Source organism: Lynx canadensis, chromosome A2 (assembly GCF_007474595.2).
Source record: "Lynx canadensis isolate LIC74 chromosome A2, mLynCan4.pri.v2, whole genome shotgun sequence".
NCBI lineage: Eukaryota > Metazoa > Chordata > Mammalia > Carnivora > Felidae > Lynx > Lynx canadensis.
The window spans coordinates 12142100-12164533 of record NC_044304.2 but is presented as its reverse complement, the minus strand read 5'-3'; the positions used below and the strand labels follow the sequence as shown (position 1 = coordinate 12164533).

Here is a 22434-nt window from a genome sequence, read left to right as displayed (position 1 = left end):
TGAAATCAGGTAGACTGGTTCCTCCCGCTTTCTTTTTCTTTTTCAGAATTGTTTAGCTATTTTGGTTCCCTTGCCTGTCTCCATACATTTTAGAATAATCTTCTTTTTATCTACCAGCAAATCTTGCTGGGGTTTGGTAGGAATCAAGTTAAAACCTGCCTATCAGGAGTGTGTGGGGTGGCACTACCCTCCAGAAAAGCCACTTGGCCATCTTCCCACTGGCACGGCCCAAGATGCTTGTTCCCTCTTTGCTAGCTCTGCCCAGCAACCTCTCTCTGACCCCGCCAAGCTGATAGCAGGCGCTGGCGCGTCACTCTCTTGTAATACCGAAATTGAACATTTCCCCCAACTTTGCCACATCTTTTCTTTCTGAGTCACCTTTGTCTTTGACTTTGCTCATTTTTAAATGAAGATGTCTTTTTCCTTGTGACTTATAAAAAGCTCTTTCTCACCTCAGTGTTCTCCTTCTGTCAGCAATGCTTACCTTACCTGGGGTTTAGACCCCCCCCCCCCCCGCGATGGTGCCGTTGGAGAAAACTGGTCGTTGCTGGGCAGTTAGGGATGCCCCAGTGTTTTCTGATGTTTTTTGAATGCTGCTGAGCTAAATTCCACTTTCCTCAGCTGCAGAATATGACTGTGCACATAGCCAAGATGATGGCTTTGTAAGCAGGGAGGGCAGCTAATGCCAAGTGGAAAACAGAAATGCAAGGATTATTAAGTGAGTACTGGGCTGCATTTTTGCATCGGCTTCTGGTTTTCCAAGTAGAAACTCAGAACGGGATGTCTCTTAGTGTTACATGCCTAATTCCTGCAAAACTTGGCAACTGGGTTGAAAAACACAACCATTTGCATTTCCCTGATGGTGAGTGACATTGAGCATCTTTTCATGTGCTTTGGCCATCTGGATGTCTTTAGGGAAATGTCTGTTCATGTTTTCCACCCATTTTTAATTAGATTATTTGGGTTTTTTGTTTGTTTTTTTTTGTTTTTTTTTTGTTTTTGGTGTTGAGTTGTATCAGTTCTTTTTATATTTTGGATACTAACCCTTTATTGGATATGCCATTTGCAAATATTTCCTCCCATTAGTAGGGTGTTTTTAGTTTTGTAGTTTGTTTCCTTTGCCATGCAGAGGACTTTTATTTTGACCTTGTCCCAATAGTTTATTTTTGCTTTTGTTTCCCTTGCCTCAAGAGGCCTATCTAGAAGGACGTTGCTACGACTAGTGTTGGAGAGATTACTGCCTGTGTTCTCTCCTAGGATCTTTATGGTTTCAGGTCTCACATTTAGGTCCTTAATCCATTTAGTTTATTTTTTGTGTATGGTGTAAGAAAGTGGTCTAATTTCATTTTTTTGCATGTTGCCGTTCAGTTTCCCCAGCACCTTCTGTGAAGATACTGTCTTTTTCCCATTGCATATTCTTTCCTGCTTTGTCAGAGATTAATTTCTGGGCTTTCTATTCTGTTTCCATTGATCTATCTATGCAGTACCATACTGTTTTGATTAGTATAGTTCTGTAATATAACTTGAAGTCTAGAATTATGACACCTCCAGCTTTGTTTTTCTTTTTTCAAGATTGCTTTGGCTATTCAGGGTCTTTTGTGGTTCCATAGAAATTTTAGGATTTTTTATTCTAGTTCTGTGAAAAGTGCTGTTGGTATTTTGATAGGGATTGCATTTAAATCTATAGATTGCTTTGGGTGGTATAGACGTTTTAACAATATTTGTTCTTCCAAAATAACTCATCATCAGGGAAATACAGATCAAAACCATAACAAGCTATCACCTCCCATCTGTCAGAATGGCTAAAATCAAAAACCCAAGAGACAATAAATGTTGGCAAAGATGTGGAGAAAGGGGGACTCTTGTGCACTATTGATGGGAATGCAAACTGGTGCAGCCACTGTGGAAAACAGTATGGAAATTCCTCAAAAAATTTAAAATAGAACCATCCTACTGGGTGTCTATCCAAAGAGTATAAAAACACTAATTTGAAGGGATATATGCACCCTTATGTTTATTGCAGCATTATTTACAATAGCCAAACTATGGAAGGAGGGGCCCAAGTGTCCATTGATGGATGGATGGATAAAGAAGATGTGGCATATGTTATTCAGCCATAAGAAAGAATGGAATCTTGCCATTTGCAATGATGTGGATGAAGCTAGAGTATATTATGCTAAGTGAAATAAGTCAGCTAGAGAAAGACAAATACCATATGATCTCACTCATATGTGAAATTTAAGAAACAAAACAAATGAACAATGGAAAGAAGAGACAAATCAAAAGAGATTTTAATTTTTTTTTAAATTATTTATTTTTAGGGGCACCTGGGTGGCTCCGTCAGTTAAGCGGCCGACTTCGGCTCAGGTCATGATCTCGCGGTCCGTGAGTTCGAGCCCCACGTCGGGCTCTGTGCTGACAGCTCAGACCCTGGAGCCTGTTTCAGATTCCGTGTCTCCCTCTCTCTGACCCTGCCCCGTTCATGCTCTGTCTCTCTCTGTCTCAAAAATAAATAAACGTTAAAAAAATTTTTTTTAAATTATTTATTTTAAACTTTTATTTATTTATTTTCAGAGAAAGAGAGTGTTCACACAAGTGAGGAGGGGCAGAGAGGGAGAGAGAGAATCTCAAGCAGGTTCCACACCGTCAGGGCAGAGCCCAGCGTGGGGCTCGAACTCATGAACTGTGAGATTATGACCTGAACCGAAGTCAAGAGTTGGAGGCTTAACCGACTGAGCCACCCAGATGCCCAACCTTTTTTTTTTTTTTTTTTTTTTTTTTTTTAAGAGAGCGAGTGCGAGCAGAGGAGAGAGGCAGAGGGAGAGAATCTTAAGCAGGCTCCATGCCCAGTGTGGAAATCAACATGGGGTTCCGTCTCATGACCGTGACATCATGACCTGAGCTGAAATCAAGAGTCAGACACTTAACAGACTGAGCCACCCAGGTGCCCCCCAAAAGACTCTTAACTATAGAGAACAAACAGTTGGTTACCAGAGGGGAGGTAGGTTGGGGGATGGGGGAAACAGGCGATGGGGAGTAAAGAACACAGTTATCTTGGGGCGCTTGGGTGGCTCAGTTAAGCATCCCACTTCAGCTCAGGTCATGATCTTGCAGCTCATGAGTTCAAGCCCTGCGTTGGGCTCTGTGCTGACAGCTCAGAGCCTAGAGCCTGCTTCCGATTCTGTGTCTCCTTCTCTCTCTGTCCCTCCTTTGCTCATGCTCTGTCTCGCTCAAAAAGAAATAAACATTAAAAAAATTTAAAGAGTACAGTTATTGGGGCGCCTGGGTGGCGCAGTCGGTTAAACGTCCGACTTCAGCCAGGTCACGATCTCGCGGTCCGTGAGTTCGAGCCCCGCGTCACAGGCTCTGGGCTGATGGCTCAGAGCCTGGAGCCTGTTTCCGATTCTGTGTCTCCCTCTCTCTCTGCCCCTCCCCCGCTCATGCTCTGTCTCTCTCTGTCCCAAAAATAAATAAACGTTGAAAAAAAAAAAAAAAAGAGTACAGTTATCTTGATGAGCACTGAGTAGTATATAGAACTGTTGAATCACTATATTGTACACCTGAAACTAACAAAACACGTGTGCTAACTACACTGGAACCTAAAAAAAGAAGATATATGACAGTAAAAAAAGAAAGAAAGAAAGAAGGAAAGAAAGAAAGAGAGAAAGAAACAAAGAAAGAAAGAGAAAGAAAGACAGGTAGATAGATACAGCCATTATGGGGTCTTGGCTTTCTTGGGGAAATCAATGACAGGCTGTGCTGGTTTTCAAGTCAGTTTATGTACTTGAGTTGAGTCTTGCAGTCTGATCTCTTCAGTGGAATAAAATGCACAGTCATATAATCATGAGTCTGCGTTTTCCCAGGCTACCATGCTTGGGAGGCTGTGCTGTGCCCGAGTGCCCAGCTGCCTGGGCTATTTTTGCAGCATGCAGAGTAGGTTAGGGCCACGTGACCTGGGTGTTCCTCTGGCTCTGTCACTCATTGGCTCTGTGACCCTGGGCAAGGTAACCTCAGTCTTAGCACCTGTACGTTGGGTACCTGTGCTGTAGTGTGGTTGGAGGATTAAATGAGGTACTGGATGGAAAACAGTGAGTGCTTCATAAATGTGATCCCCTATTTGTTAGTGCAAGATATTAAAACTTTTTTTAAAAGTTCCAAAACAGAGGCACCTGAGTGGTCAGTTGGCTAAGCATCTGACTCTTGATTTCGGCTCAGGTATGGTCTCACGGTTTGTGAGTTCAAGCCCCGCGTCAGGCTCTATGCTGACAGTGCAGAGCCTGCTTGGGATTCTCTCTCTCTCTCTCTCTCTCTCTCTCTCTCTCACTCTCACTCTCACTCTCTCTCTCTCTCCCCCCCCTCCCCATCCTTCCTCTGCTTGTGTGCTCTCTCTCTCTCTCTCTCAAAAATAAATTAAAAAGAAACCTTAAAAGTCCTAAAACAAAAACTAGTTTCCTTTAAAGAATGCCATTTTGAAATGAGCAAGACTGGCGATTGTTTGCTTTGTTTTGCACGAGAGCACATCCTTTCCTGGAAGAGTGGGAATTCTCCTGGTTCCAGGCATAAGGATTTAGGAAGGGTCCTGCCTGTGGACAAAAGTGGCGATCCGAACTGGGTGAATTCAATCCTGGGAGGTTTAGGAGTGGCTGGAACCCCGATCTTCAGAAGATTTCCCCTCCAAAGTGGTTCTGCTGTGTCCTTCCTTCATCTCGAGCTGCGTTTCCCCAGCCTTAAAACTGCATGTGCTCACATGAACTGTGGTGTTTTAAAGCCCACCCCACAGAAGGGTGTGAACTCCTTGCTATGCTCCCCTCCCTGCCATCCCCGCTTGTAAAGTGCATCTAGGCTGGAGGAGAGAGCAAAGAGGCCACAGGAACTTTTCATGTTATCTCTGTGTATTTTAAGATACGACAAGCAGCTGAAAGGTCAAAATCAAACTTTTGACTGAACCTCATCAGTGATTCAGTCACTGTAAGTTGAAGCTGGCCCCTTAGCAGAGTGAGTTGGTGAAGGAGATTGCCGTCCCAGGCCGGCTCTGTCCTACTTCCATTTTCTAAGACCTCGCCCAGCTCTCCGCAGCCTCTTACACTGAAAGCCCCGTCCCCCCTTTCTGTGTGTGCCCCAGGCTTTGTCTGGGGTCAAACAAAAGCAAACAGTGCAGGTGTCCACTCTCAGCGCGCCCTGCCCCAGCAGCTGCAACACTCCCTCTGGGAGCCGCTGCCTGCGCCTGCTAGTTGTGATGCTGCGAGCTGGTTGTGACGGAGGTCTTGCCCAGGAGCTGGCCACATAGACTGCCTGTCTTCAGGAGGTTCATGGTGTTGGCTAGCAGCAGGTGTCTTCAGGGGCGCATCAGGCAGCTTGCAGACCTGACTCCACCCGTCCCCAGGCTGAGGCAGTGTGGTGAGAGCAAGTACCAATTAGATCTGGTGGTGTCCCTTCTTTCTCCCCTTCGGCTTTTGCAGTAGCTGAAGTGTGAGTAATCAGATCAAAACCTCTAATTGCGGTCTTTGTCCCAGCTTCACTAAATCGACTTCCAAAGAGAGGAATAGTCGAGGCTTCTCCAGTGGTTTTTCCATCACCTGTGGATCATGTGGGATTAAAACCTGGCCATAGAATGCCTGGGGGATGAGCCCTTAGCACAGACGGTTGGAGCTTTGGGTCTGGTGCTGCAGAGGCTTTTCAGGGTCTTGTTTTTCTTGATTGTGGATCCAGTAGCACAGAAGCATTTGGGAAGTTTGAGGCAGTTGTTGACTCTGTATGCCCCCAATACCATAACTTTTGTCCTGGAATTATAGCAGCTTGGAAACTTCTTTCTTGCCTGCCGTGAGATCTTAAAAAAAAAAAAAAAAAATCCCACTGGCAATGCATTTCAGACTCTCTGATTATTGGTGGGAAGGGGATCTTTGCCATCAAGGTGGAGGTCCCTGGGGCCTGCGCATTCCCTTCCCGTGAACCACCGGCACGGGATGTGTTGTCAGGACCCGGCCACTGTCCCCTTGACAAACAGCCTGCCTGACTTCGCTTCCTCTGCTGGCCTTACCTCCTCTGAGGAGATGTGATGTGCTTTGGAAGGACGCCAGAGGTTTAAACCCAGGAGGTTACACGGGGTGTGATGGCGGGCACTGCCGTCTAAGGCCCCTGGGAGCTGAGGGTGACAGACTCCCCCAGTGACAGGGTGGGGCAAGTGCACCAGGCAGGAGGAAGCAGCCAGCCGGGGAGTGGCTGAGGCCATGTGCTTACCTCTTTTTTTTTTTTTTTTAATGTTTTTATTTATTTTTGATACAGAGAGAGACAGAGCATGAGCAGGGGAGGGGCAGAGAGAGAGGGAGACACAGAATCTGAAGCAGGTTCCAGGCTCTGAGCTGTCAGCAGAGAGCCCGACGCGGGGCTCGAACCCACGAACCGTGAGATCGTGACCTGGGCTGAAGTCGAACACTTAACCGACTGAGCCACCCAGGAGCCCCCCATGTGCTTACCTCTTGATCCTTCTCGCTGGTGTTGTCTCCTCTTCTTTCTCAAGCCATGGCTCCTTCTCCCCAGCCTTCCTTTTTACATTGGTCTGCGTTTGGTTTTCCCTGTTTTTTCAGGATTTCTCCCTTTCTTTCTGTTTTGACTTTCCTCTTTTCCCCTTCAGACCTTCATGCTCTTTTCCTTCTATTTCCATCCTGTCTTGGTGGTGTTCTCTATACTTTCACCTCTTCATACACTCAGAGGTGTTGGGATCCTCTAGAGGAGCTGACTGTAATCTCGGCATTATTTGTAATTGTTTTTAATGTTTACTTTTTGAGAGAAAGAGAGAGAATGCGAGCGGGGGAGGTGCACAGAGAGGTGGAGACACACACACACACACACACACACACACACACACACACACAGAATCTGGAACAGGCTCCAGGCTCTAAGCTGTCAGCACAGAGCTTGATGCCGAATTCGGACCCATGGACTGCAGAGATCATGACCTGAGCTGAAGTCGGACGCTTAACTGACGGAGCCATGCGGGTGCCCCTGGAGCTGACATTTTAGTGGCTGCCTAATTTCTTCCCTGGCTGACACCTCCCCTGGGGGATGGCTCGCCGGGGTCGGGAAGAGAGGCCACGGACGCGCGGTGCAAAGTGTGAGGGCTTGGCCGTCCACCAGGCCAGATCCAGACGTGGCCTCAGTGAGCCACATCGGGGAGCCACATGACTGTCGACTGGGTGGTTACCTTCTCTAAATAGTGACGTCTTGGGATCTGATGGCTGGAATGTGGAATGTCTTCTGTGCTGAGCTGAGGACTTCGTACTTCCTGCCTGCCACAGTAGGAGTGGCCACTGGCCAGCTGTCTCCCAGTGGGGGCCAGTCAGTGTGCATCTCTTGGCTGGTGGAGGACGGGATGGGTGGAGACCAGGTCTGGGGCGGGGAAACCAGTCTGAAGCTTGCGTGTCTGGTGACACGTGATGATATGCAGAAACTCCTGTTCTGATTCCGGAACCAGAGAACAGTCTCAGAGGATCCTCTGAGCCCCTGGATACAGTGAAATCCCCTCCTTTGGTGAGTGGAAGTCAGTTCAGCTGCTGCTGCTTCCTGAGTGCCAAGTTGTTGGTTAGGAATTAGAACTTGTGAAAGAGTGGTAGCGTTTCCGCTTCCCAAACTGGGTAAGTATGAGATCTGTGTCTAAAAACAAGCTGCGGTCTGTGTGGAGAGGATGTTTAAAGTGCGTACGTTTTGATTTTCACTATTTACATTTTAGCAGTGACACTTTGTTTGAGGGGATGGCACTTTTTTTTGAAGGCAGGACGTGCCCACTTCTGACCAGTGTCTGTGGTTTCGTTTACAGATTCCCACTGGAAATCCCTTATACGAATCTTATTACAAGCAGGTAAGTTTCACGGGTGTCTTTGGGGATCGAATTAGCGAGGGCGTGTCTCAGTAGGCACAGTCCTGAATGGAAGCCCGGCATGGCCTCGAGTCCCTCTCTGTCCTCCACGTTATCGGCCAGTAGCCAGTGGGCTGTGTGCTGCTTTGTCTGCCGTTCTGGTTACTGCAGCCTCATCTCACCAGTCGCGCCCCCATTCCAGGTAGACCCGGCATACACAGGGCGCGTTGGGGCGAGTGAAGCTGCACTTTTTCTGAAGAAGTCCGGGCTCTCAGACATTATCCTCGGGAAGGTACGTGAAGACCGGTAGTGACTTCTTTCCTGAGGCCGCCCTCGGGATTCCCCCGGCAGGCGAAGGCCAGACCCCTCTTCCAAGGGGATATGCCTCCTGGGGAGTGGGCTGGCCACGGCGGGCCTCTCAGGCTGTAACTGGTGGGTTAGCCCACTTGTCACTCGGGGAGCGGATGGGAGGCCTGAGTGCTTTGCGGACCCTGACAGCTGGTGGATTGATTCTGGCTTTGGAGCCGAGTGGACCTGAGTGTTCTCCAGGCCCTGCCACCGGCCAGCTGTGTGCCCGTGGGTGGGGGGGTGGGGGGCGCCGGTGATTCACCCTTTCCAAATTTGCCTCCCCACCCACAGCCCGGGAGTAGCCACTCTGGCCTACCCGTAAGGTCCACGTGCTGCAGCGCTGGGCGCTCCTGCCCTGTGAGTAAACAGGCAGCGATGGGCAGTTGCATTCACGAACATCTTTGTGTTTCCACAGATATGGGACTTGGCCGACCCAGAAGGTAAAGGGTTCTTGGACAAACAGGTATTTACACGTATACACAGAGCAAGTGGAGGGGCTCGGGCCAGGGCCCCCACAGGCTGGGTCACCCCTACACTTCCTTCCTTGTTATCACTGCTGACAAGCGTTACTAGACGTAATGAGTGTGGCTTTCAGACCGTTAAAATGGGAAGGTTTCATTTTGAAATAAAGGTCTTTTGAACACTTGAAGCTGTCTTCTCATGGTTAGCGTGTCTTTTAAGATTTTGTGTGCTCACAAGTGATGCAAATGTTTTCAAAGATATTTTGATATATTTAAGATATTTTGAAATATCTTAAGACTCAGGGAAGTTGCAAAAATAGTTCAGGAAGTTCCGGTATATCCTTCCTCAGCTCCCTGCTGGGAGAGCTGCTTACGTCACCAAGGCATGACGCTCAGTACTGAACTAGAGGCCTTACTCAGGGCTGACCACTTTTTGGGCTTTTTTCTGATGCGCATAGTTCTGTGTAACTTTATCACCTGCGTAGACTCACGTAATCACCACCATAGTCAGGATACAGAACTGCCTGCCCCCCAGAAGAATCTCTCTCGTGTTGCCCCACAGTAATCACACCCTGATCCATGGCCACCACTCATTCCTTCTCCGTCATAATTTTGTCATTCTGAGAATGTTCTATAAATGGAAATTTACAGTACTTAACAAACGATTTTAAATGATCCTATTTTAATTTAGTCCAGTCTTTCCCGAAACTGTATCCCAAGGGATGTCTTTCCTGGTGTCCCGCTGTCCATGAGCCGATCCATTGGGAAGGCACCATCAGCTTTTCCTCCCTTTCTTGAGACTCATACTGTACATCTGCACGTTAAAAGATTCTGAGGATCCTTGTGGACAAGAAACCCGTTAGCTTTGTCTAATGCAGTTTCCATAAACTTTTTTTACGTCCCCTTTTCCGTATGCTCTCCTCGGGTGTTCTGTGGACATCAGTCCGAGGAAGGCTGAGCTAGTGTTTATCTCTTTGAAGAAGTTTGAAAGACCATATGGTGTTTAGAGCTTTTAAGACAGTTCATGTTCTTAGGCTATCCGATCAATTAAAATTAGGCGATTATGCTGCGTTGAGTTCCCTAAGCCAGTAACATGGCTGGTTCTGGGGTTAGGAGGGTGAGGAGGAGTTAAGGCCCCTGACGGCCTAGTTCAGATCCTTTGACCCTGCGTGGGAGGTGAGTCCATTTCAGGCCACAGGGGGATGAGTGGGAGATGCTATGTTCAGCGAGGCCAATGGGATCACAGTGCATCTCGAGTGTTAATTCCCAAACAACTGTGTCTATTTCAAACCATTTTTAAAAAATCAACATGTATTTGAGTCATTGTTTATTTGTAATCTTAAACCCAGGTCTGCTACTTATCTAATCTAGCATTTTCCTAAATGTTGGGAGCTCATTATTGCTTAAAATACATGTATTTGAGGGGCACCTGGGTGGCTCAGTATATGGAGGGCATGCGACTCTTGATCTTGGGGTTGTGAGTTCAGGCCCCACGTCAATCATAGAGCTTACTTGAAAAACAATAAAGGTATAAAAACTATATTTAATGGAAATTTTGCAGCGTTCAGAATGTAATGGACTAAGTCCACTTTGGCACATTCATTCATTCATTTTAAAAAAAAAATTTTTTTAATGTTTATTTATTTTTGACAGAGAGAGAGACAGAGCATGAGCGGGGGAGGGGCAGACAGAGAGGGAGACACGGAATCTGAACCAGGCTCCAGGCCCTGAGCTGTCAGCACAGAGCCCGACGCAGGGCTCGAACTCGTCAACCACAAGATCATGACCTGAGCCGAAGTCGGACACCCAACCGACTAAGCCACCCAGGCGCCCCTCATTCATTTATTTTTAATTTTGTTTTTAACGTTTATTTATTTCTGAGAGACAGAGACAGAGCACAAAAAGTGGGGAGGGGCAGAGAGAGAGGGAGGCACAGAATCTGAAGCAGGCTCCAGGCTCTGAGCTGTTGGCACAGAGCCTGACGTGGGGCCCGAACCCATGAACCACAAAATTGTGACCTGAGCTGAAGTCTGCCGCTCAACCGACTGAGCCACCCAGGTGCCCCTGCTATATTCATTTCAACAGTGCTCCCAGGGTGAGACCAGTTCGGCTCAACACTCTTGAGTTTTACACGTTCAGTCTTCAGTGTTGGAGTGACGTGAAATCCTTCTCTCTTGAAGCCCACGGCTGCAGACAGCTCACCCCCTGTCATTGCCAGCTGAGTGGTGTTCACACCTTCCCCTTTCTTGGATTTGCAGGGTTTCTATGTTGCACTGAGACTAGTGGCCTGTGCACAGAGCGGCCACGAAGTTACCTTGAGCAATCTGACTTTGAACATGCCACCACCTAAATTCGTAAGTTCACGTTCATGCTCTTCTAATATCATCTGTCCATCCATGTTTTCTCTCTCTCTCTTTCTAATCAAGGCGAAATTCATATAACGTAAAATTTACCGTTTTAAAGCGAACAACTTGGTGACATTTAGTACATTCACAGTGTTGTACAGCCAGCACCTCTCTCTAGTTCCAGAACGTTTCCATCACCCTGAAAGGAAGCCCTTTCCCACAAAGTAATCACTCACCGGTTCCCTCTCCCCTAGCCCCTGGCGGCCATTAATCTTTCTGTCTCTGTGGATTTACCTGTTCTGTCCAGTGATCTCACTTCTTTCAGGGTTCCTCTGTGTTGTAGCGGGTATTATACTTTGTTCCTTTTCATGGCTGAACCAGGTTGCATTGTATGGTCTAGCCCGTTTTGTTAATTTATTCATCTGTTGGTGGACATAAATATTCATGTTCCAGCATTTGCACACCTCTTTTCAGCTCTCAGGTCTGCACCTCAGAGTGGAGTTGCTGGGACATACAGTAATTCTGCGTTTAACTTTTTGAGGTCTTTCCTCATTTTGAAAGCACTTTGAAATGTGTATCCTTTCCCTTAACACATCCTCCGTAGTTTAATTCTGGGCCAGCCACCAGTGATCGTTTCTCTCCCTTTACAGCACGACACCAGCAGCCCGTTGATGGTCACGCCGCCGTCCGCAGAGGCCCATTGGGCTGTGAGGGTAAGTGAGCCCCGGTCAGCGCCCTTCGGCCGTCCTTCATGTGCGGTCGTTTGAGCCATTTACGATGTTCAAAACATTGCATGGGATGATTATTTGCCACAGAATTTGGCCAAAACACTTTTGCAGATGAAAATCTCTTGAAATGCCCGTGACCTTTTTGGGCATTGCCCTGCTAAAGCAGTTAGCTGAGTTTCCGGCAACGGGTTCTTAAGGTTTTGCAGTCACATTTTGTGTTTCTAGGCCATATTCTGTGGCTTTTGCTGCCTGGGTTGGTTCGTCAGGATAGAAGAGGCAATTGTGAGAACTTGGCAAGCATGAAGACCTCCAAGACGTCTTTGCAGCTGTCGCTCTTCTTTCTAGCAAGTTCACGTGATATTCTTTCCTCTCTCATGCTCTCATTGCTCTTTGAAAATCTTCTCTCAGTGTATGGGGACCGTCTCCACGTCCCACGTCTTTCTAGAAGCAGCAGAGGAAGACACGAGAGGTGCCTTCTAATAGGCACAGAATTAGTGCTAAAGGAAAAGCATGTGGGGCACGGAGACGGTCCTCCACGTACCGAGACCTCCTCACTCCCCATTTATTTGGCTTAAATACTGACATTAATAACAGTGTTGCTATAAAATCAAGACACCTCCCCCCCCCCGCCCCGTCCCCGCCTCAAGTACCTCTGTCCTGTTTTTTATACAGTTTTTCTGTCCCCTCCTTGGAAGAGTTTGGGCAGGGGGAGATTGGTGCAGGGACAGGGCAGGAGGAGGCCTCAAGTGACCAAGGGATTGCAAAGTCACCCCCGTGAGCAGGGGAGCTCTTTGCTGGCAGCGGTCACAGTACCAAAGGATTTCCTTCTTCGTAGTCCAGTTGCAAGGCACCTACTTTGAAAACGAGCTGCTTTGTTATGGAAAACAATGCCTGAGAGATCCTGTTCCTGGAACTGTTCCGATCCCTTTCTGGCAGGGCTGTGTGGGGCCTCGGGAGACCCAGGAGCCGGGCTGGTGCCTGAGGAGGCTGCGAGGCCTCGCGCGGCAGGCTGGGAAGGAGTGGTGCTGTGATGGGGGCAGACTGTTTTCAAGTTTCAGTCAGAGAAACATTGACAGACCAGCCTGAGGTGACACGTGTTCTTTTCTGTTGGGAGAGCACGGGGCTGCTCAAAGCAGCGCTCCAGACCCTCGGGGCCGACACGGGGCGCTCACCTCAGTGCCTCGAGGGCCTTGTGCCTATAGAATCGGCTTGTGCCCTCCTTTCTGTTTTCTTTTTTGCTTTTGAATTGTGGCAAAACGTACGGGACATAAAGGTTACCATCTTGACCATTTTTAAGAGTATAGTTCCCTAGTGTTAGGTTCATTCACGTTGTTGTCCATCCATTCCGCCCCGTCCATCTCTAGAACTTTCTCATTGCTCCAAACTAAAACTCTGTCCCCATGAACACTAACCCCCTCTCCCTGCCCCGGCCCCTGGAGCTTGCCATCTGCTTCCTGTCTCTGGGAGTGTGACTCCTCTAGGGACCTCGCATAAGTGGGATGATACAGCCCCTGCCCTTTGTGTGCTGGCTTCTGTCCATCATCATGATGCCCTCAAGGTTCATCCGCATTGTAGCCTGTGTCAGAATCTCCTTTTGTTTTTGAGGCTGAATAATAGTTCGTTGTGTGGGTGCACCACATTTTAGTTGTCCGTTCTTCTTGTTGGGGGGGTCTTTTCTTTTGAGAGCCAAGGTGAGCAAGCAGGGGAGGGGCAGAGAGAGAGGGAGACAGAGGATCCAAAGCGGGCTCAATGCTGACATTGCCGAACCCGGTGCGGGGCTTGAACCCATGAACCACAAGATCATGACCTGAGCTGAAGTCAGATGCTTAACCGACAGAGCCACCCAGGCGCCCCTTGAGGGTGTTTTCTTAGTGCACCCAGCAGCAGCTCCGGCTTGTTCACGGAGTGGGTGCTGAGGGTTATGCAGTCCCCCGGGGCCAGTGGCTGTGGGCTTTATTTCTGGAGGAGGGCAGGTTTCAGGGCCCTGCCTGGACCCGCCTCACCGATGGCCCTTGGATGTGTGACCCACAGTTCATGTTTGACTGGACTCAGTAGCTTCCGCTCTGTGCCTTCAGTCCTCCTCACACCTCTCTGTTCAGGAGCAGCTTTTAGAATTGTTTTCTTTACTGTGAGAGGATTTCCTCTGCTTAAAGTTGATTTTGGTCATTGGTTGCTTAAGTCTTTTTTTTTTTTTTTTAATGTTTATTTATTTTTGAGAGAGAGAGAGAGACAGCGAGCACAAGTGGAGGAGGGGCAGAGAGAGAAGAGACACAGAATCCGAAGCAGGCTCCAGGCTCTGAGCTGTCAGCTCAGAGTCCAACGCGGGGCTCGACCCCATGAGCTGTGAGATCATGACCTGAGCCGAAGTTGGGACACTCAACCAACTGAGCCACCCAGGAGCCCCCTTAAGTCTTTGGTTTATTTTTATATTTGGTTCTTGAGCTCTTTTAGTTCTGTAGGTTGATGCCCAGTTTTCATCGTTTGTCCTAAAGAAGGAACAGCCATTCAGGCCTTCATCTGTTTTGTCCTAGTACGCTCCTGGGAGGGAGGGAGTGGTGGTCCTTGTCTTCCAGGCAGCCCCTGTGGTGGAGAGTGAGGCCCCAGGCCAGGCCCTGTCCCCCTATTGACCTTGGCCACCGGGTAGAAGTTCGCTCTGAACTGCCGTGAGGCTGTCCTGTGCTTTTCGGCGAGGCCAGTGGTGGGTCCTTGCCCGTGTTCATCCAGCTGCGGGTCAGAGCTCATCTTGGATTCTCACACAGGCACACTTTCTTTCCAACTAGGTGGAAGAAAAGGCCAAATTTGATGGAATTTTTGAAAGCCTCTTACCCATCAATGGTTTGCTCTCTGGAGACAAAGTCAAGCCGGTCCTCATGAACTCAAAGCTGCCTCTTGATGTCCTGGGCCGGGTAAGTGGTTCTCTCACACCCTGCAGTGCTGCTGAATTCCGTAGGCCCCGCACTTGCTCCCCATGTACACATTGGAGGCTCTACGCATGGCCGTGCACCATCAGGGGGCTTTGCAAGAGCCGATGTGGATGGAGAATTTGTTACAGTCACGCTGGCTTAGGGCTTCATGGATGTGGCTCACAGATGCTCTGCAGCCTGGGACAAGATGCTGGTGTGGGCCCATTGCACACGTGGGGAGGCAGCCTCAGAAGTGATCTCACTGCCCAGGGCCCAGAGGTGGGCAGGGGTGAGATTTGAACCCAGGCCCGGGATCTCCCTGTCTCTGTGTGCTTCTGGGGAGAAGTGTGGGAGTGTCCATCTATAATTCTTGTCTATTTAGAATTACTTTTTTTCTGCTTAAGAACTTAAGATGCAGATTATTTTTTTATGTTTTTGAGAGAGAGGACGCAAGTGAGTGAGGGACAGACAGAGAGAGAAGTGGGGCTCACCCAAAGTGGGGTTCTTATTTGCCTGAAGCGGGGCCATGAGCTCACCTGATGTAGGATTCGAACTCATGAACTGTGAGATCATGACCTGAGCCAAAGTCAGATGCCTAACTAAGCCATCCAGGTTCCCAGGTGAAGTTACTTTAAATTCTGCTGCAAGCTTAGAGAAAATTTATACATTCGCTTAAAAAAAAAAACAAAAAATCCTCAGCTTTGTTTCTATTAAATACAATTTAAAAAAATTTTTTTTTTGTTTTTACTTATTTTTGAGAGACAGAGAGAGACAGAGTACAAATGGGGGAGGGGCAGAGAGAGGGAAACACAGAATCTGAAGCAGGCTCCAGGCTCTGAGCTGTCAGCACAGAGCCCGACACAGGGCTCGAACTCACAAACTGTGAGATCATGACCTGAGCTGAAGTCGGACTCTCAACCGACTGAGCCACTGAGGCACCCCTAAATACAAATTTTTTAGGTACAGCTTTCTGTTCCGGATTGCTTTCCCTCCAGTGAGGTTTGCATCATGGCACTGTGTGTTTGCTCTGCACAAAGCCCAGTTCCACAAGGCTGTACTGAGTCCCCTGCTCTGGATTGAGATGGGAGGGATGTCATCTGTCTGGACTGGATTGTGACGATGTGGCAGTCACGGGCCCAGCAGGGGACTGAGCATGGTCCCTGCTACCTTAGGCCACACCTGTGGGTCTAGCTCATGACGTTTGGTAGAACCTCTGGGAAAGGTGCAAATTCCTGTCCACTTGGATTCACCTAATAACGTTTCTGTTTGATTATGACTTTTTTGGACACTGGCCCGCTTAGTAGGACCCAGGTAGAGCCCACCTTAACAGTTTGCTTTGAAAGAAGGCCACTGAGGGGCGCCTGGGTGGCTCAGTTGTTTGAGCATCTGACTCTGGATTTCGGCTCAGGTCATGGTCTCAGGGTTTGTGAGTTTGAGCCCCGCATCAGGTTCTGCACTGACAGTGTGGAGCCTGCTTGGAATCCTCTCTCCCCTTCTCTCTGCTCCTTCCCATTTTTTCTCTCACTAAGTAAATACACTAAAGTTTATTAAAAAAAAAAAATTAAGAAAGGGGAATCTCTCAAATCCTTTTGTTCGCTCTTGGCCGTGGCATGGTGTCTGTGGAGCTCTGTGATGGGGACCCTGGCTGATCACCTATAGTTTTTCCAAGGCCTGAGTTTTAATTGCAGCGGGATGGGGTGACCCGTTCCTGCACTTTGTGTGCCTTTACTTGGCAGTCCTTGCAAAGTACCCGATGATGGATATAATCATGTTGTAGAGCCAAGTCACGAACAAGACAGACTTGACAGAGGTGGAACGTGCTTCGTTAGAAGGGGAGCTTGGCTAGGAAGGGCGCGTTCTGCAGTCTTCTGCCCTGGCTCCAGCTCTTGTGACACAGGGGTCACTTCTCATCTGCCACTCTCTCCTTCCCTCCTTTTCTTCACACACCAGCCTTATGTGCACCCGTTCATCCATGTACTCATGCATCCACATCCATTCACCCGCCCACCTGTGCACGAGTGCATCCGTATCCGTGCACACACACATTCATAACTGTGCACCCACCCGTCTGTGTGTGCATCCATATTCACGCACCCATTTATCTGCGCACCCAGCTGTCCATGATGAATGCGTCAGTATACTCGTGCATCCATGCGCCTATGCATACATTCATTTACCTGTGCACCCGTGCACCAACCGTCCATGCAGGCATTCAGGAAGTTTTGGAATCTGCCCTGGGCCAGCCCTCGTGCTGAGCACTGGGAAGATGGGGATGAAATTAGGTACAGTCCAGAAGGTCGAATGAACAAATAGTAGTTAAGATCCAAAATAATTAGTGGTTGAGATCCTAATATTTCTTTACCGAGGGCTTAATACGTGCCAAGCCCCACTGGAACACTTTGCACGAATGAAGTCCTTTAGTACTTGCAACCACCCTGTTACGGTTGGCGTCACTTTCATTTTCCAGATGAGGAAATGGGGGCCTTCAGAGTGGCCAGTAAGCCCCTCAGGGTCTCATGGAGATGGGAATGAGGTCCTGGGTGGTCCCCAGGTCCCTCACTCTTCCCTGGTAAAGCCCCTACTACCCAGTGCTTCCCTGGTAATTGTGATTCTGCCCACTGAGGACAGTGGCAGAGGGGAGATGCCTGATCTGCCAGGGCAGAGGGGTATGGGGCAGGCAGGGAAGGCTTCCTAGAGTAGGCACTTGTGGGTTGTGTTCTCTAGAGTAAAGAGATGGGTTGCCAGCGATGGGACGAGAAGGGGTGCGTGGCAGCATGAGCAGAGGCATGCTCGGGAGGGCTGGTGTTCTTACCAGGCAATTCCTCCCCCAGGGAATGTTGAGCAATGTTTGGAGACAGTTCTGGTTGTCCCACCTGGGTCCGGTGTTGCTGGCCTCCGGTGGGTGGAGGCCGAGGATGCTGCTCAACTCCGTGCCGTGCCCGGGTCAGCCCCACCACAGAGACTGACGCGGTCTCGAATGTCTGTGGTGCTGAGGTGGAGGGGCTCCTGGACAGAGAGAGGCTATGGAGCCAGGAGTTCTCATCCTGGTCCTGGTTCCCTGAGCAAGTGCCATCTGCTTGGAAAAGTTACTCTTCCTTATTTGAAACCAGAGGCATACAGCACTCGGCCTGATGCAGAATGCCTCCGAAAGGGCGTCCACATGCTTGAAGGGACTGTGAACAGTTTGGGGTCCCTAGAGGTCAAGGTGGAGTCCCTGGAAGCTGGGCTGTGGTACAGGGACCTGTGTAGGGCACGGGAGGGGGGATGGGGTCCATGTGCCAGGCAAAGGGGCAGGCTCAGAGTGCATTCTAGAACAGTTCCTGTGGTAACCCTGGGGAAAGGATTAGAGGCAAAGAGGCCAACTGGAGGCTGTGGCCTCTGTGGACGATTGGAGGGGCCCAAGTCAAGGACAGCAGCAGGGCTGGGGAGGAGGGCCTGCACATGAGAACTGTCCCTGGGCTGATGTCGCTCCTGATTGAGGAGGTCCCGGCATGTGAAGGACCATGTTCGGACCCCAGGTGTCCGCTTCGCTCTGGGTACTGGCGCCCCGCCCAGTGTTGCCGAGTCAGGCAGGCCTGCTGGTTCTGGTGATGCTGACTTGGGTCAGGAAGCTAGTGCTTTGATTGTGGTTTAGACAGTCTGGCACATGGCCTTTGACCCGGTATAGGAACCTGTACCTGCCTCATCTTGAGGGTGCAAGCGTGCTCTGTGTCACCTGCCTCACCATCCACCAATGGGAGAGGAGACGAGACCCCACAGACCTCGAACGCGTGCCCATGGCCAAGCACACCATGAATGGGGGTGGGGGGGCTTGTGTTCGGAGCAGCACCTGTGCCGAAACCAAGCCGTGTTTCCTATCTAAGAATTCCTTGTGAGACGATAAAGAGAAAAGCAAGGTGGACATGGTTGTAATTACAATCACTTGTTAGAAAAAGTGAGCACAATACAATGGAGGGATCTTGGAATTGATGGTACTTCACCAGCTGATGGTTTTGCAGAGAACCTGCCGAGGGGTTGTCCAACGCGTCTTGAGTGCCTCGTCTGAACCCCGGTGTGCACCGAGCACACGGAATCTGAGTTCTGGCAGACATGTTTCCTTCCCCAGGGAGCCTCGGTGCCCCCCCCCCCCCCCCCTCCCTAGTAAGCCTTGCTCTCTTTCCCTTGCAGGTCTGGGACCTCAGTGACATCGACAAGGATGGGCACCTGGACAGAGATGAGTTTGCTGTGGTAGGCCCCTGCTGTGACTCTCTTTTCCTACTCTGCTGAGGAAGGAAACACAGCTCATGTGGGGTTTCTGGATTCGTTTTTTTTTTCCCCTCTGATTTATTTATTTGTTTGTTTGTTTAAAGTTTGTTTATTTTTGAGGGTTGGGGAGGGGCAGAGAGAGAAGGAGAGAGAGGATCCCAAGCAGACTCCATGCTGCCAGCTCAGAGCCCGTTGTGGGGCTCAAACCCACGAACCATGAGATCATGACTGAGCCGAGATCAAGAGTCAGATGCTTAACCGATTGAGCCACCCAGGCACCACTTCTTCTGTGATTTTTAGAAAGTAGTTATTTTGATGTGCTTTGGATTTAAAGAAAAGTGGCAGTGATACAGAGAATTCTTTTCAATAGCCTCCAGTCACATTCCCCAGTGTTATTATTTTACCACTTTGCTTTATCCTCCTCCTAACTCTTGCCGTATGTGCATATGTATACACACATAAAAATTTCGTTTGAACCATTTTGGAGGAAGCTGCACGCACCATACCTTTTCATCCCAGAATACTTCAGGGTGGATTTCCTAAAACCAGTGAATTCTCTTATGTAACCAGTGTCCAATTCAAACCCAGGAAATTAACACTGGCATTGTCTAAGTTACTATGGTATTTATTACGTGTCCTGTCTTCTGTATTGTTACATCATTAACCTATTATCTAAGGATGTTCGGACATTGCCAGTTGTTCCTGAAACGTCCTTTGCAGCAAAGAAATTCTAGCCTCCTGTGTTATGTTCTGTAGCTCTGTCTCTTTCATGCCCTCTGATGTGGAGGCATCTCCGTCTGTCTCTGTGTCTCGTGGGCATATGGGCATTTTGAAGAGCGTAGGCCAGCAGTTTGTAGAGTGTCCCTCAGCTCAGGGATATCTGCTGTTTCCTCATGATGGTCCAGGTCGTGCTTATACGTGGGGCAGGACCCCACCATGGGGATGGCTTCTTTTCCTTGGGGTACGTGCCACTGACAGGACCCGGGATGTCTTCTCCCTTGTTGTTGACATGGTATGAACCTGGATTGCAGTCAGAGCGGAGGCCGGGGTTTCTCCCTGCAGGGTTTTCTCCTCCTCTGTGCTCAGTCTGTCGTGGGAGACACATGGAGACTGGATGCCCCAGTCTCCTCCACTCTCACCCGCTAGTTCTCAAGGCCTCCCAGGAGTCTCACAGGATTCAGTGAGGACTGTGGTGGTTGCCAGATGAGTTTGTGATTCTGGCACTTCCTGCGCATTTCCCAGTGAGCCTTCTACTGTGAGGAATTTGTGTCCGAGTGGACTCATGGCTGCGCCCTTTGTTCCATGTTTGCAATCTTTTTTTTTTTTTAAACATTTATTTATTGTTGAGAGGCAGAGAGAAACAGTCAGGGGAGGGGCAGAGAGAGAGAGGGAGAGAGGGAGACACAGAATCTGACGCAGGCTCCAGGCTCTGAGCTGTCAGCACAGAACCCGACGTGGGGCTCGAACCCCCGAACTGTTGAGATCATGACCTGAGCCAAAGTCAGACGCTTAACTGACTGAGCCCCCCGGGCGCCCCCGCCATGTTTGTAGTCTTTTAGTGGCATGATTTCTTTTGCCCATTTGGAGTTGCTCCCAGCTGGCTCCTTTGGTCACATCCCATTATTCTCTGAGCACTTGCTTCCTCTTGGCACGGTGGGATGCTCCTCGCTCCTCCTGTGTGTTTCCTGCCTCAGCCCGAGTTCTCCAGGGAGCCCCGGTTCCATGTAGTGGAGAATGGTGTTAGAAACTACCATGTAGGCTCTGGGGTGCTCAGGGCCCCCGGGGTGCCAACTGCTTTCAGGCCCTCTCAGTAGACAGAGCTGGGAAGTAGGTATACGTGCGCCCAGCAGGTGCCCCAAGACACCGCCATCTGCGTTTGGGTCTGCTTATGCCTATGCGAGAGCCCCGGCACTCCACCCCTTCTCCTGTTAGTGGCAGTGGCTTGTCTCTATGTTGATTAGGGCTCTTGTGCCCTGTAGACTGCCTTCCCAGGCGGGTGCTCTCCCTCCACGCCCCTGCACCTTCCCACCCTGCTCTTCAGCTGCCCCAGCAACCGGACTGACATCCTCACATGCCAGCCCTCCTCACCCCGGGCCTGTGTCTTTCTGTCCCTCCTCTTCTTCCTCCCTTCCCTCCACCTCACACCTTTGACCTTTCTCTCCCATTCAGGGAATTTATTCACTCACCTTGTTCCCTTAAATCTCAAAGTAGAATAAAGTCGCCTCTTGTAGTTAAGGATGGTGTTTTAATAAATAGCAGTTAAGTTCAACTAAGCCAAAAAAAAAACCAAAAACAAAACCCAACTGTGACTTACCTGGGAATTCCCTAGTATCCCTAAGATTCATCTTCCATTCTAGAAATCATAAACCTCCTTAAAATGTGATTTACCACATACACACGAATTGAGGTTTATTATTTCCTTACTGTAATATGTGTGTAAAGCCTTTGAGGATTTTATTTTTTTTTTTTAATTTTTTTTTTTAAACGTTTATTAATTTTTGAGACAGAGAGGGACAGAGCATGAACGGGGGAGGGGCAGAGAGAGAGGGAGACACAGACCCGGAAGCAGGCTCCAGGCTCTGAGCCATCAGCCCAAAGCCCGACGTGGGGCTCCAAGTCACGGACCGCGAGATCGTGACCTGAGCTGAAGTCGGCCGCTTCACCGACTGAGCCACCCAGGAGCCCTGAGGATTTTAAACTTAGATTCAATTGCAGCTGTTTCCCAGGGAGGTTAGAAGTTTCTCCAGCAGCGCCCTCTGACCCCTTACCCTCACCAACACTGGTTGGGTCTTTCCCCACCTCCCCCGTCATCTCTGCTTTGCCTTTTTCACTTTGAGCATTTTCTGTGTGTCTCCATCATCCTGTTCTTTTTACTGGCAGTGCATTATTCTTATTTTTTTAATTGTAAAACGTATATAATGTGAAATTTACCATCGTAACCATTTTTAAGTGTGTGATTCAGTGCCGTTAATAATTTTACACAGCTATGCAGCCGTCACCAGCACCCATCTCGGGAACCCTTCATCCTGCACACCTGAAACTCTGTCCCCAGCGAACACTAGCTTCCCCTTCCCCAGTCCCTTATTACTTATTTTTTATATTTCTTCTGGCCACACTGACTTGAGGTATTTGTATCATTTAACTGCTCTTGGGGTGATGCCCAGGAATGGGATAATTGGCCCAGAGTGAGCCCGCACGCGTGCCCCTCCCCTCACGGCCTCAGGAGCCCTGGGTTTCCATTTTTGTTTTGTTTTTGTTATTTCCCATCATTTCAGCCAGGATTTATGTTATTCTATAAATGGGTCTTATAATTGTGTCATTTGGGGTTTTTTTCATCACTAGCTGGGTTTAACATTTTGTAGCACTTTTTAAAAATTTCTTTTGAAATTTTAAAAATTTTATTTTAGATAATGTGTGTGAGTGGAGAAGAATCGGAGGGGGGGATTTGGGGGGGGGGGGAGAGAGAGATAGTCTTAAACAGGGGTTCTGTCCCACGACCCTGAGATCATGACCTGAGCCCATACCAAGAATTGAACGCTTAACTGACTGCCA

The 22434-nt window shown here is 49.0% G+C and overlaps 1 protein-coding gene across 9 annotated transcripts in view; it reads left to right on the top strand.

Annotated features, from left to right (window-relative positions):
• EPS15L1 (epidermal growth factor receptor pathway substrate 15 like 1) overlaps positions 1-22434 on the top strand; it is a 98163-nt gene that overhangs the window by 17944 nt on the left and 57785 nt on the right. For all 9 annotated transcript variants that reach the window (XM_030303482.1, XM_030303447.1, XM_030303439.1 and 6 more), the window contains exons 2-8: positions 7814-7855; positions 8055-8144; positions 8616-8663; positions 10920-11015; positions 11657-11719; positions 14515-14640; positions 18805-18864. In XM_030303482.1, the coding sequence (XP_030159342.1) occupies positions 7814-7855; positions 8055-8144; positions 8616-8663; positions 10920-11015; positions 11657-11719; positions 14515-14640; positions 18805-18864 (525 nt within the window). The remainder of the gene's footprint in view (positions 1-7813; positions 7856-8054; positions 8145-8615; positions 8664-10919; positions 11016-11656; positions 11720-14514; positions 14641-18804; positions 18865-22434) is intronic.